The 12,290-nt window shown below is 30.1% G+C and overlaps 3 protein-coding genes across 4 annotated transcripts in view; 1 reads left to right on the forward strand and 2 right to left on the reverse strand.

Annotated features, from left to right (window-relative positions):
• The window catches only part of LOC108749109 (histone deacetylase 6), an 11,882-nt gene extending 4,170 nt beyond the window's left edge, over positions 1-7,712 (reverse strand). Inside the window, exons 1-14 of the mRNA XM_018487635.1 lie at positions 7,638-7,712; positions 6,445-6,719; positions 5,478-5,642; positions 4,840-5,262; positions 4,609-4,706; positions 4,246-4,419; positions 3,950-4,142; positions 3,797-3,856; positions 3,687-3,746; positions 1,323-1,412; positions 1,129-1,235; positions 907-1,050; positions 520-626; positions 3-148 (exon numbers count right to left, since the gene is read on the reverse strand). Coding sequence (XP_018343137.1) covers positions 3-148; positions 520-626; positions 907-1,050; positions 1,129-1,235; positions 1,323-1,412; positions 3,687-3,746; positions 3,797-3,856; positions 3,950-4,142; positions 4,246-4,419; positions 4,609-4,706; positions 4,840-5,262; positions 5,478-5,642; positions 6,445-6,447 — 1,770 coding nt within the window. The 5' untranslated portion in view covers positions 6,448-6,719; positions 7,638-7,712. The remainder of the gene's footprint in view (positions 1-2; positions 149-519; positions 627-906; positions 1,051-1,128; positions 1,236-1,322; positions 1,413-3,686; positions 3,747-3,796; positions 3,857-3,949; positions 4,143-4,245; positions 4,420-4,608; positions 4,707-4,839; positions 5,263-5,477; positions 5,643-6,444; positions 6,720-7,637) is intronic.
• Positions 7,713-7,783: 71 nt separating this feature from the next.
• LOC108749108 (pentatricopeptide repeat-containing protein 1, mitochondrial) lies at positions 7,784-11,791 on the forward strand. 2 transcript variants are annotated; one of them, XM_018487632.1, is made up of 4 exons: positions 7,784-7,929; positions 8,436-9,661; positions 10,945-11,256; positions 11,662-11,791. In XM_018487632.1, the coding sequence occupies exons 1-4, from the start codon at positions 7,839-7,841 to the stop codon at positions 11,755-11,757; spliced, it is 1,725 nt and encodes a 574-aa protein (XP_018343134.1). In that variant the 5' UTR covers positions 7,784-7,838; the 3' UTR covers positions 11,758-11,791. The 2 variants fall into 2 exon arrangements, with proteins under 2 accessions (XP_018343134.1, XP_018343136.1); XM_018487634.1 differs by having other exon boundaries at positions 10,945-11,288; positions 11,662-11,730.
• Positions 11,792-11,798: 7 nt separating this feature from the next.
• LOC108749107 (protein virilizer) overlaps positions 11,799-12,290 on the reverse strand; it is a 6,298-nt gene continuing 5,806 nt past the window's right edge. Inside the window, exon 5 of the mRNA XM_018487631.1 lies at positions 11,799-12,183. Coding sequence (XP_018343133.1) covers positions 11,891-12,183 — 293 coding nt within the window. The 3' untranslated portion in view covers positions 11,799-11,890. The remainder of the gene's footprint in view (positions 12,184-12,290) is intronic.

Consider the following 12,290-nt stretch of genomic DNA (forward strand, 5'->3'; position numbering starts at 1 on the left):
AACAAGCCATGTTCCTCGTGATTCTTATAAATGCTGGAGATGCGGTTCGGTTTTTCTGGATGAGAATTATCAGAAATGTTGCAATGCTTCTGCATCTTTTCATCATAGACGATACATACTTTATGAAGTGCTTTATACAAGTTTGTTACTGCAAAATAAATTAAATTTTTTATAATTAACAATTAAATGATAATCAACTTTTACAATATTTTTTAAATCACTTTAAAGTAATCATATATTTTCTTTTGTACCATTAAAAATCATTATTGAATAATCCATTCAAAATCATCTTTAACAACATATTCTTGTTGTTAAAATTATAAAAATAATTCTTATTTTAATAAAAAATATCCATTAAATATTGCAATAAAATATTTAATAACAAAACAAAATATTAGAAATAATTAGCACAGAACTTTCACTGTTATATTCAAGAAATAGCAAATAAAACATATATTGCGATCTTTTTAAATATTCCTATATAATTTTTTGCAAATACAGCAATTTTTTAATACTTACATTGTATCAATTCATTCAATTTTTTTTCCACGACCTCTAATGTTTCTTTGCTTTGTACAGGATAGCAATTTCGAGTGTCATACTTTTCTAATTTAACTTCACTGCCTCTAAAACAGGCAGGAAAGCAATGTATAAAATGTGTTAATAACATTAATATGATTAATAATAACATTAATAATTAAGGAATGATATATAATTTGTTCAAAATTGAATTTTTTTTAATAATTTGTCTAAAAAAACTGAATTTGTTTCGTAAAATATTGGATATAACAAGTATATGTAATATATATAATAGAAACTTTTTAAATTACATTAATCAATCATGTGTATATATATATATATTAGAGTAACAAATATATAAATTGAATAATGTTTGTAATTTCTTACTTAAACGTCATCGTAACTACATGTCGATTAGCAATCTCCTCTTTACTGTGTATTACACTATTAATGCTGTGTGTATCTTGATATTGATAACATTTCCAGTATGGTTTATGTGAGTAGATTACATTTAAGATAGTATCACGTATACTAGAACAATAAAAGATTTCATAAAATAGAATGAAAGAAAAGGTATTATTCTTAATGTCAATGCAATAAATTGTTTACCTTAATGATGGTAAATCAAGCGTTTGTAAAATCGGACATGGATCTCCTAATAACGTTCTTAAAGTCAATGCTGCACCTTCTGCTAATGATTTCAGGCAATAACCACCCTATTTATTACAACATTGCGTTTAATATATAATTGATAAAGAAATCAAAATATATTTATACACATATTTGTAAATATATTCTTTTACCTCTAAAACCACAGCAACTTTTCCATTTGCCAGACTTAACAACGACGATAGCAAATGTGAATAACATGCTGGAGTTATCAGCATTTCACCCTATACATTAATACATTACAAAATAGTAATATAAATATCATATACAGGGAAGGGCATTTAAAACAGATAATCTGAATAACTCGCTTGTTTTTAACAATAGAAGAAAAAGTATCAAACAAAAGTTGCTTGGTTTCGAGGGGCACATAATGTGATGTCAATAATTGTTTTGTAGGTGGAGGCGTAAAGGATAGGCAAAGGTAAAATCTGCTTTTTTAAATGGAATGATATGTTTTTTTACTTATATTCTGATAGAGCATTTTAAGACGAATACAATGACCTATAATTGAAGGTCATTCAATATTACGCAAGGTCAATAATGGAAAATAATTGAATGTAATGAAAAATAAATTGTTTCAAAGCACTCTTCGAATAATTTCGTATCTTCTCTTCTTGTTGGTATACCGCTAATCGTTCAAGTGTATGTAAATATTTACACATCGTTTAAATTGAATCGCACATAGGATTATTCATATTTACTGATCAATTTGAATTCATCTATCGATCAAAGTGCGTGTCTTGCGAAATACGTTATACGAAAGCAGAAAAAGTCAATATGATTTTCGTCTATGGCGAATGTCGCCAAATTATGAGAAGCAGTACGTTTATATGCTGAAAGATTTCCCGATCGTGTTTATCCCTCATTCTCTGTTTTTTTCAAACATCGTACAAACTTTTCAAGAAACAGGAAGCGTGGATAATAAAAAAAACACAAACAAATCAAGAAAGTAACTGACGACGGAAATTCAACATTTTAGCCACTGTAGCACTAAATCCACATATCAATACAAGACAGCTTGAACGTGAAAGTGGTATTAGTCGACAAAGTGTTCTGCGAATATTCCATTCCAACAAATTTCATCCCTTCCATATCTCACTTCATCAAGAGTTACATGGCAATGATTTTCAAAATCGTGTACAATTCTGTGAATGGACACTACAAAGACTACAAGAAGATGATATGTCTGTTACTAATATTTTATTTACTGACGAAGCTACATTTATAAACAATGGACAAGTAAATCTTCGCAATATGCACTATTGGTCAATAGAAAATCCACATTGAAGTGGACATGAGAAGTGAACAGGCAGAGACCTTGGTCTATAAACGTCTGGGCGTCGGAATTCTTAATGATAAAATAATTGATCCTCATTTTATCGATGGACTATTGAATAGTCGCAAGTATGCAGAAATTTAACAGAAATATTGCCATTATTATTAGAAGATCTTCCACTAAACGTACAACAATCAATATGATACCAGAAAGATGGATGTCCTGCTCATTCTGCACGGATTATTACTAAATTGCTAAACAGAAAATTTGGAGATCATTAGATTGGTCGGTCAGGAGATAACAGATGGACCGCACGTTCCTCAGATTTAACACCTATGGATTTTTATTTGTGGGGAAAGTTAAAACAAGTGTATACAGCGAAATACCGATAACAAGAGAAGACATGAAAGAGCATAAGAAAAGCTTGCATTGCGATTAATCCGAATGAAATTCGTCGTGTAGTGTTATCTGTGATATTCGAAAAATGCCTTCAAACAATTTATTTTCAATTATAGCTAACCTTGTTATGTTTAAATAAACCTTCAATGTTTATTTACATACCGTGATACACTTGAACAATTAGCGGTATACCAATAAGAAGAAAAGATACGAAATTATTCGAAAAGTGCCTTGAAATAATTTATTTTCCATTACATTCAATTATTTTCCATTATTGACTTTGCGTAATCTTGAATGACCTTCAATTATAGATCATTGTATTCGTCTTAAAATATTCTATCAGAATGTGAATAAAAAAATGTATCATTACATTTAAAAAAACAGATTTGACAACACCTTTGCCTATCCTTTACGCCTCCACCTACAAAACAATTGATATCACATTATGTGCCTCTCGAAACCAAGCAACTTTTGTTGCCATTTTTTCTTCTATTGTTAAAAAAACAAGCGAATTATTCAGGTAACCTGTTTTAAATGTTCCTCCCTGTATAATATTATTGCATTTTCTCTTTTTTTTCTCTATTTTACTTTTCTCTTTATATATTTCTCTTTATATATTCTTATAAATTAATCAAATTATAATAATTTATATATAAAATATATGTAAGTATAAAAGAGATATAATACTCGATCTATATAATTTCTATTAAATTTAATTTATATTAAATAAAAACGCTATTAATATGAAAAACAAATACAGTATTTAGTAGCATGCATATCTATAATAATAATAACACTATATAATAATAAATATTATTATAACCTTTTCATCGCCCAACGCGGAATCAAAACCAGCAGAAACAAGAACCAGGTCTGGGCAAAACTAAACAAAAAAATAAAAAAAAAGAGTAAGAATAATATATTTAAATTTACCTCTGGACAACCCAGAGCCGCATCGTAACCCGCTGATACTATTATCAAATCCGGTTGAAACTACAATGTTAATACTTTCATTAAAAGATTAATTTTAAAAAATTAAATCATTTTATATTATATACTAATAAATAAAAACTACATGTCACGTACTTCGTAAGCCATTGGCAATAAAACTTGCTGGAAGATTGCGATGTAATCAGCATTAGTCATGCCGGTTTTATTTAAAGGTACATTAAAGTTATAACCCTCTCCGAGCTCCTCTCCAATATAATGAAAATCAGATTCCCTTAAGTTCGGCCAGAATTCGCCATGTTCATAACGATGTATCGAAAAGTAAACTACGCTGTAAAACATTTTAAAACAGTTAATTTAATTAATTCTATAGGAACAAATAAAGTAATGTATTAAAAATTAATACAAAACAATTTTTAAAAAAAGAAATGTACCGTGGATCATTGTAAAACATTTGTTGCGTTGCTTGTCCATGATGAACGTCCCAATCCACAATTAAAATCCTGTTTGCCAAACCGGAATTCAGAGCTTTCTCTACTGCCAGAGCTACATTGTTGAAAAAGCAATAACCGCAGTATTCCGATTTCATTGCATGATGACCAGGTGGTCTGAAAAAATATTATTTATTAATTAATCACTAATTATTATTATATAATTATATTAACGTAAGTTAAAATTTTAACTAATTCAGAACACATTTTTTAATTAAAGAAAAATAAACTACTAAAGATAAAATTAATCAAATGAAATATCAATATATTTATATTTCATAAAGATCGACATATATTAGGATTTACCTGATAATAGCCATGCCATTTTGTATCTCACCTTTACAGATACTTTCTACTAAATTGATTGTTGAGCCCACAGCTAATAAAGATAATCTATATGTAGACTGAAAAAATATATATAACAAATGTTAATAATTATTTAAATATACTTCAAAAATAGTATTCAACAAATAAGCTTGAATATTATTTTTATCATTACTTTCCCTTAAAAAAATCGTAGAATTATTTTACACATACCGGGTGAATATAGACACAATCGTACTTGGACGACAACAACTCCAAATTCTCAAAATCCATAGAGTTGTCTGTTGCCTTCAAAATATCAATCTGTTTCTGACTGTGCTTACTCAGAAGCTCGTTCTCTGTGGCACACCTTGGTTCAATGAATTTACATCTCTGCACCAGGCCCAACTCCTCACATCTTTGCAAAACTCGTGTAAATCTGGCTGGACACTCGGGATAATTTGGATCCCAGATGCACTTGTGCTCAGACATGCTTTGATCGAATACAAGACCAGTCTCCTTGCGTATCATTTTGTATGCATCGATTGCTTTCTGATATATGTCTGGTACAAAATTGTTGTTGGATTTCTTGTCTGACAGCAGCTGTCGTTTTGCTGCCTCTTGCTTGGCAGCCAATAATGCAGCTGATGGACGAGCCTGTCATATCATTAGAATGATCATCAGAATAATGTGTATTACATGGATTTTAAGACGTGTTGAAATATATGCTTGTGAAAAAAAATATTGTCTCATTTATTGCTACAATGTATCATATATTCAATTACTATCACAATGGATTATTATTACAATGTATCATATATTTAAACATTTAGATTAGTACTTTTATAGGGTGTTTAACAAATAATATTTACATTTTTCGATTTCCCAGGTTTCTTTGTTTTCTTTGCATTTGAAAGCATATTTGTTGCAGTTCTTTGGCACTTGGTGGAATTCTCAATCACTTTTATCAGTTCAATCTCACTGTCTGCTAATTGTTTAGCAGCAGTAAACAGATCCAGGTTCACTGTGGACTCAGTCTGTAAAATTATTTTATTAATATTTAATAATAAATATAATATAATGACTGCGTTCAACAAAAAAAGCAGCTTTACAGCTATTAAGATTCTTTAATATAATTGGTTTCATTTAGATCCAAATGAGGAACTAAGGGCAAGATTAATTTAATTTTAATCTTGGTTCGACTAATCCATGTATCTTTTTCTAAAAATGAGAAAAAATGAAGAGTAAGTTAAAACAATATTAAAATTAATCTATATTTGTAAAAACAATTTAAACTGTGCAATATTACTATTGTAATTATATTAACTATATTTGATAGAACATTTATTTTACAACTGTTGATGTCATAAAAGTTTTAAGGCTAAGACAAAGTCAAGTTATAAGGAAAAAAATTAATTGTTTAAGATCACAGTTTTTGTCTAAAAATGATTTTTACGATCTCTATCGTGCAACAATCAGATGATTGGAGTCAATTGGAGCTTCTAGCAAGATAAGAATAGCAATAGTTGTATTATAACTATTGTGAATAAAACTGGATTTTCTTCAGAATCATTCTTTTCGCAACAATATTACTTCATACAATATTAAGATCGATGACAATAAATGCGAGACTTGTTACAAAAAAACTATTGATCGAGGTTACAGATGATGAACGGACAATCTGTCCTTCTATGGATATACAATGTGAGATATATATATATATATATTTAAGTATATCCCTCCTCAACATGTGTTATCACTTTGTTTTTGAGAGTCAGCGATAAGATAGTGATAAACGAGCATGCAAAAATTGCTGATGATAACAATAATAGCACTTACCATTTGCCCGAATTGAGAGGAATTACAATTAATGGATGTCGAAACAATACATTTTTAGACAAACGTTGACTCATCGAACATGGATTACATGTTTGATTTGACTTTCTCTTCTCGAAATTGAGTTAAAATAATCAAAAAATGAAACGCTTTAAATCCATTCGCGTTGATTTGTCCTTTTCCTATTTTTCTTGTTTACATCTGTTGATACTTTTGTACTTATTTCTGATTCTGACAGAAAACAGCGGCGTGTGCATCCAACGTCAAGATGGTTGTAACTGCAAGTGCAAGTCTGTTCGTATTTACACTTTGCACTACTGTCTTATGTGTGTATATATGTTACAACATACCTACTAAGCTACGTTCCAAACTTCCTCGGAGAGGACGAATATATAAATTAAACGAGAGAGAGAGAGAAAATATATACAAAGTCACAAACATATTAATGTATAATGAATACAGTAATTATAAAAATTTTCATTGAAGACAACAATAATAATAATAACTATTTATTATTATAACTGTCACTGATAAAAATTTTTCTCTGACTTTTTATACAAATTAGAACACTTTTTAGACTATATTTTTTTAAGAATTTTTCATATAAGCATGCAGTAAATTTTAGAATATTCTAACCCATACAGCACAGAATTTGCAGTAAAATCTCTGCAATATTGCTGCAATGTTGCAACAGTACGTGTTACTCCAACTTTGTGCTGCAGGGGAAGACTTAATTTCTGAAAAAATATATAATTTCTGAAAAAAAAAACTTTAATTTAAACTTATTCAGATTTCATAAGATTTCATCAAAAATAATAAATAGAATTTAAAAAATCTTAAATATTAATTCAGAATTAATTATGAAGAATTTTAGAAAACGATATTGATTTAATTTTCTCGTTATTTCTGAAAATTAAGTGTTCAAAAAATCTGAGACTTTTTTTTAAAAAGTTTAGAATAATTCTGAGAAAAAAATTTCATTATGGAATTAAAATTTGTAGGCTACAATTTACTGCCACATATGAAGTATATATAATTAACCTTATATATTTATTTCCAATAACATTTTAAATATACTTAATTAATATAGATTCTAGTGTGTTCTTGTACATTGATTTTCAGCCGAAAGTATTCGTCCTTGTTTAACCGACGTAATAGCATGGAAAAGAACCATAAAATTATGAATATTATCTTACGAGGTCTGGTACACGAAAAAAAGCCGGAATGATCACTCTCAAATCAAATTCTTTCTGTTGCCACCAATTGCCGCGTTGTAGTCGCGTATTTATAATTTTATCTTGCTTAAAATTCAATACATTTCGTTCCAGTATTTTAAAAATTGATGTTTAAATAAAGACGAGTTTCTTTTTTAATACAAATATTTTCATTTATGTGAAATGTTTTGTCAAAAACTTCGCGCATCAATCAAACTCAAAAACGTCATAGGTTATGTCAATGAGTTCAATCACTTGATCATATCAAAACAATGTACGTGTAAAAATGAACAAATGAGTATTCTGTATTTTATACCATGTTCAAGTGTCTTTTTTTTTATTTGGTTTTAGAAAATAAAATTTTACTTTTTACGCTAATGTTGATTAGTATCGCTATGTTGATTATGTATCGCTATGTTGATGGAAAAGTAATAAATAAAAAGGTAACATTTTTTAGATAATGAATGAAAATCGATTCTAATAAGATTTTGTAGAAAAATCATACATTTGTCAACATGTTGCCTACATAAAAAAGTGTCACAACTTTGATAAGTTGAAATTTAAATAACTGTATACCAAAGTGACAAATATAACACGAAAAAAAAATCACTTTACTGAAGTTAAGTTTTACTGAAAAGTTGTTAACTTTGAGATATATTTCTACAAATTTTTCTATCAATGCAGCAATATACTGTAAAGAATTTAATACTAACGAACATTTATATTATATATATTATTAAATTATTATACAAAAACAAATTTAATATATTTATTGCGCAGCCAAGAATGAGCAATTGCAGCGTAAATTGCAGCTGTTGGTCAGCAATTTTTGCACGGAAAAACTGCCGAGGAGCACCGATGTCTTCGGAGATATCTCAGGCAGGAAATTTGAGCGAATTCCAATGGACGAGCGCGAGCAGGAAGAGGAGAAATTTCAAGATACAGAAGCGCGCGTTCCACGTCGACTGAAACCCAGTTTGGGCCAGTACGCTAAAATGATCAAGTCACATGTATCTAAGAACGATTTAAATTCTGCTTTGCAGGTCCTCGACTTGATGAAAGAGAATCGAGACAAGCCCACGATATACTTGTACAATCTCTTATTGTATGGGTTAGCCAAACAAGGTGACGTAAAGCAATGCTTCAGTCTGTATAACAAGGCAAAGAAGAATGGATTGCAGCCAAACGCGGCGACCTACACTAGTCTCTTTAACGCGTGTGCTTTATCTGATAACAGCCAAGTAGCTCTGGAACATCTCAACAGGCTGCGAAAGTCGCTTTATGAGCGGCAGTTCCCGCTGAACGATGCACATTATAATGTCATGGTAAAGGCATACAGTTGGCACGGTCAGATCGTTAAGGCCTTTCAACTGGCAGACGAGATGAGAGACAGACGTATCCCTATTGGAGAGATCACTTACAACTCTCTATTCCATGGGGCAATTTCTGACAAGGAAGCTGGCTTGCGACACGCTTTAATTGTGTGGCATTTAATGCACATGAAAAATATCAAACCGTCTTTGACTACTTATAATCTTCTTCTGAGAGCGATCAGGGACACAAATTTGGGAAATTTAAGACCCGACGACGTCCTTCTCTCGGGATTCGAGCAGACTAGAGTTTCGGTGTTGGAAGGCGAGAAGCCAGATTTATTGGCCTCTCCGCCTATATTGAGCACACTTTTACCAATAGGAAAAGAACAGAATATTATGCAACGCAATACCGATGTAGCTGTACAGAAATCGGTAAACTTGAATGATGTGTTGATCGGGAATCGACTGATTTTATTCGGTGGTGTAGAAGGATTTCTAAATCGAATGTCCAATGATGGTGTTATACCTAATATCAAAACTATTACGTTACTCCTGGATTTAATTCCAAACACGGTGCCCGCTGAGAATATACTCATCAAAACTGCAGAGGAGAAAAATATTGAACTGGACATTGACTTTTTCAATATGCTCATTAAAAGGCGCAGCATAAGATTCGATTACAAAGCCGCGAAAGTAAGTGTTATGATAAATGCAGTCACTTGCACTACACTGGATCACTACATTAAAATATATAAACGCAACGGCATAGTATAATCTATTTTGATAATAAAATAATACACGGGGATAAACAACATAATGTGAACACCTGAGAAATATATTATTTGTTTTATTAATGAGAAGTTGGGACACAATTGGTCTTTAATATAAATTCTACACTGTTAAAAATTTCATGAAATTTAATATACTTTGAAGTTACACAATTTGAATTTAATTTCATGACATTACATTAAATTTAATGTATTTTTCATGAAAATTTATGAAATTTAAAGTACTTTTTATAAAATTTTATGAAAAGTACATTAAATTTCATAAATTTATACATATTATTTATTTATATTTAATGTACATGTTTATTATATTTAAGTAATTACTGTAACTTAATTTTTAGTTATAAATCATTCGTTCTTTTAATTTCATTCACAACCACGAGCTTCCTTTACAAAAGAAGTATTTCTAACAATGTACCTTTGTTGAAGGAGAGTTACACATGCTGGAATAGTATAATAACTGCTGTAGTGTAATATTGTACCATTCATCTTTAGCAGAACATCTTCTAACTGCTTAAAAGATATTGAAGAAATTGCTTTTTCATTCTGTTCTTGACAACTGATAAATGATATTTAAATTAAATAATTGTATTGGCCAGAAAAGATATGAAAGAAAAATTCTTGGGAACAGAGGGCAATTTTTTGGAAAATACAGTGAAAAGAAATGTTTTCCTTCGATATTGTTTATATAAGCAAATGAAAAAATCGAATGACTACAAATATGGTACATATACAAGTACATACATAATAATTTAAATTGAATTATTTAAGCATTGAAAATCTAGCTTTGACCGTTACGGCCATTACTTCTATTTCTTACTATTGAATTTTTAAATAGTCCAGTAAAAATTCTTATTGTTCAAATGAAAGAAGTTCTATTAAAAGAATTTAAACATTCCATTGATAACTTGCCAATCTCTTATTAATAAAACGAGAAATGAAATATATGATGTATTTCCCAGATGTTCATATTATTTTGTTTGTATATCTGATAAATAACGCAAATATCATTAAGAATTTAATTATTTAAAATATATATGTTTTCATATTTACAACTTTGCGAATTTCATGTACAGCTTTTAATATGTGGTTTAATATGTGGTAATCGAGCGTATTGCAAGTAACCCCAAATTCGCTATTACATTCTTGATTATTCGAATGTCATGTTAATGCGACTTAATAACTTAGGAGGTGATAAGCATAGCGGAGAAGAAGGGGCTTTCTCCAAACGTAATGACATTCGGGGTCTTGGCACTTGGTTGTCAAGAACTTATGCAGGCCCAAGAATTTCTGGAAGGAATAGAAGTTTTTGGCTATAAACCCAATTCTGTAATCATAGATACTCTCATCAATACGGCTTGCCATAAAAAAAACTTTGGATATTTGTTGTTTATGATGAAATATATGATGGAGAACGGAATGAGACCTACTACGCAGACCATTGAAATCGTAAAGAAATTTTCGGAAGAATATTCGAAAATTGAGAAACCAAAAACGACGGTACGTCGTTAATGAAATTTGTCACAACTATTGTTAGTTTTAATCTTTTCCTACGTGCTTAACTCTTGATCAATTTAAAAAAATATGTACATTTTTAAAGTTCTTTGTAGTGTGTTAAGATTCTTAGCATTATTATATTAAATTAATGATTAAATTGATGATTTAATTTGTGATATTTCAGCTTTAGTTTACGATTATGTTTTAAATCCGACAAAATCGGCGCGCAGTTTATATAACTGGCAAATGTATTTAAAATTTACATGTAAAATTTACCTCAATCTATTTAGTTTTTTCTTATTTGATTTATTCATTTAGCGCAATCTAATTTAACTTATTGAATATATTATGCACTCAAAAATTTGATATAAATATATAAAATATACATATGTAAAATATTTTTTCCAGAGCAAGTACAGATGTCGAAAATTTAAGCGTTTGGAGGACAATATTGAGAAATTCAAAAAGCAGTATCCCAAATGGCAAAAGTTGATAAAAGAATAATTCATTACAAAATGAAATATTATTTCTGCAAAATACAGCCTTTCAAGAAAAAATTATATATTGTTATTAGCATAATTACTATTTTGTAAATATACATATATATACGAAATGAAAGATAGTAGACAATAATGAATCAGCGGAGGTACGTGGGACGAATTTCTTGTGTCCAAGGTCGACTCCTGGTACTGCTGCTAATAGCACGCGATGGGCATGTTCCGCGGATGTTGAGTTTATTATATCCGGTAGGACCGGTTGGCTGAGCTCCGCAAGTTTCCAGCGCTACAAACTCGTCCACGTGAAGAGACGGTGGCCTGGAAGTGTTGGGCGGCCTTGATCGGAAGGGATCGGATCCTCTACCTACTCCTCCACCTACTGGACCACCTCGTAGGGAATTGGTGAACTGTGTCCGACCTCGTACTGGTGTTACTAAAGAATTATCATTAAAAAAATCATAAATTGTCGAATATACTACATAATTGAACACAAAAAATTAGGTTAGATTGATCAAAAAATTGTTCACTTTTTTTTTTTTT

The sequence above is a fragment of the Trachymyrmex septentrionalis genome, unplaced genomic scaffold (assembly GCF_001594115.1).
Source record: "Trachymyrmex septentrionalis isolate Tsep2-gDNA-1 unplaced genomic scaffold, Tsep1.0 scaffold267, whole genome shotgun sequence".
Lineage (NCBI taxonomy): Eukaryota > Metazoa > Arthropoda > Insecta > Hymenoptera > Formicidae > Trachymyrmex > Trachymyrmex septentrionalis.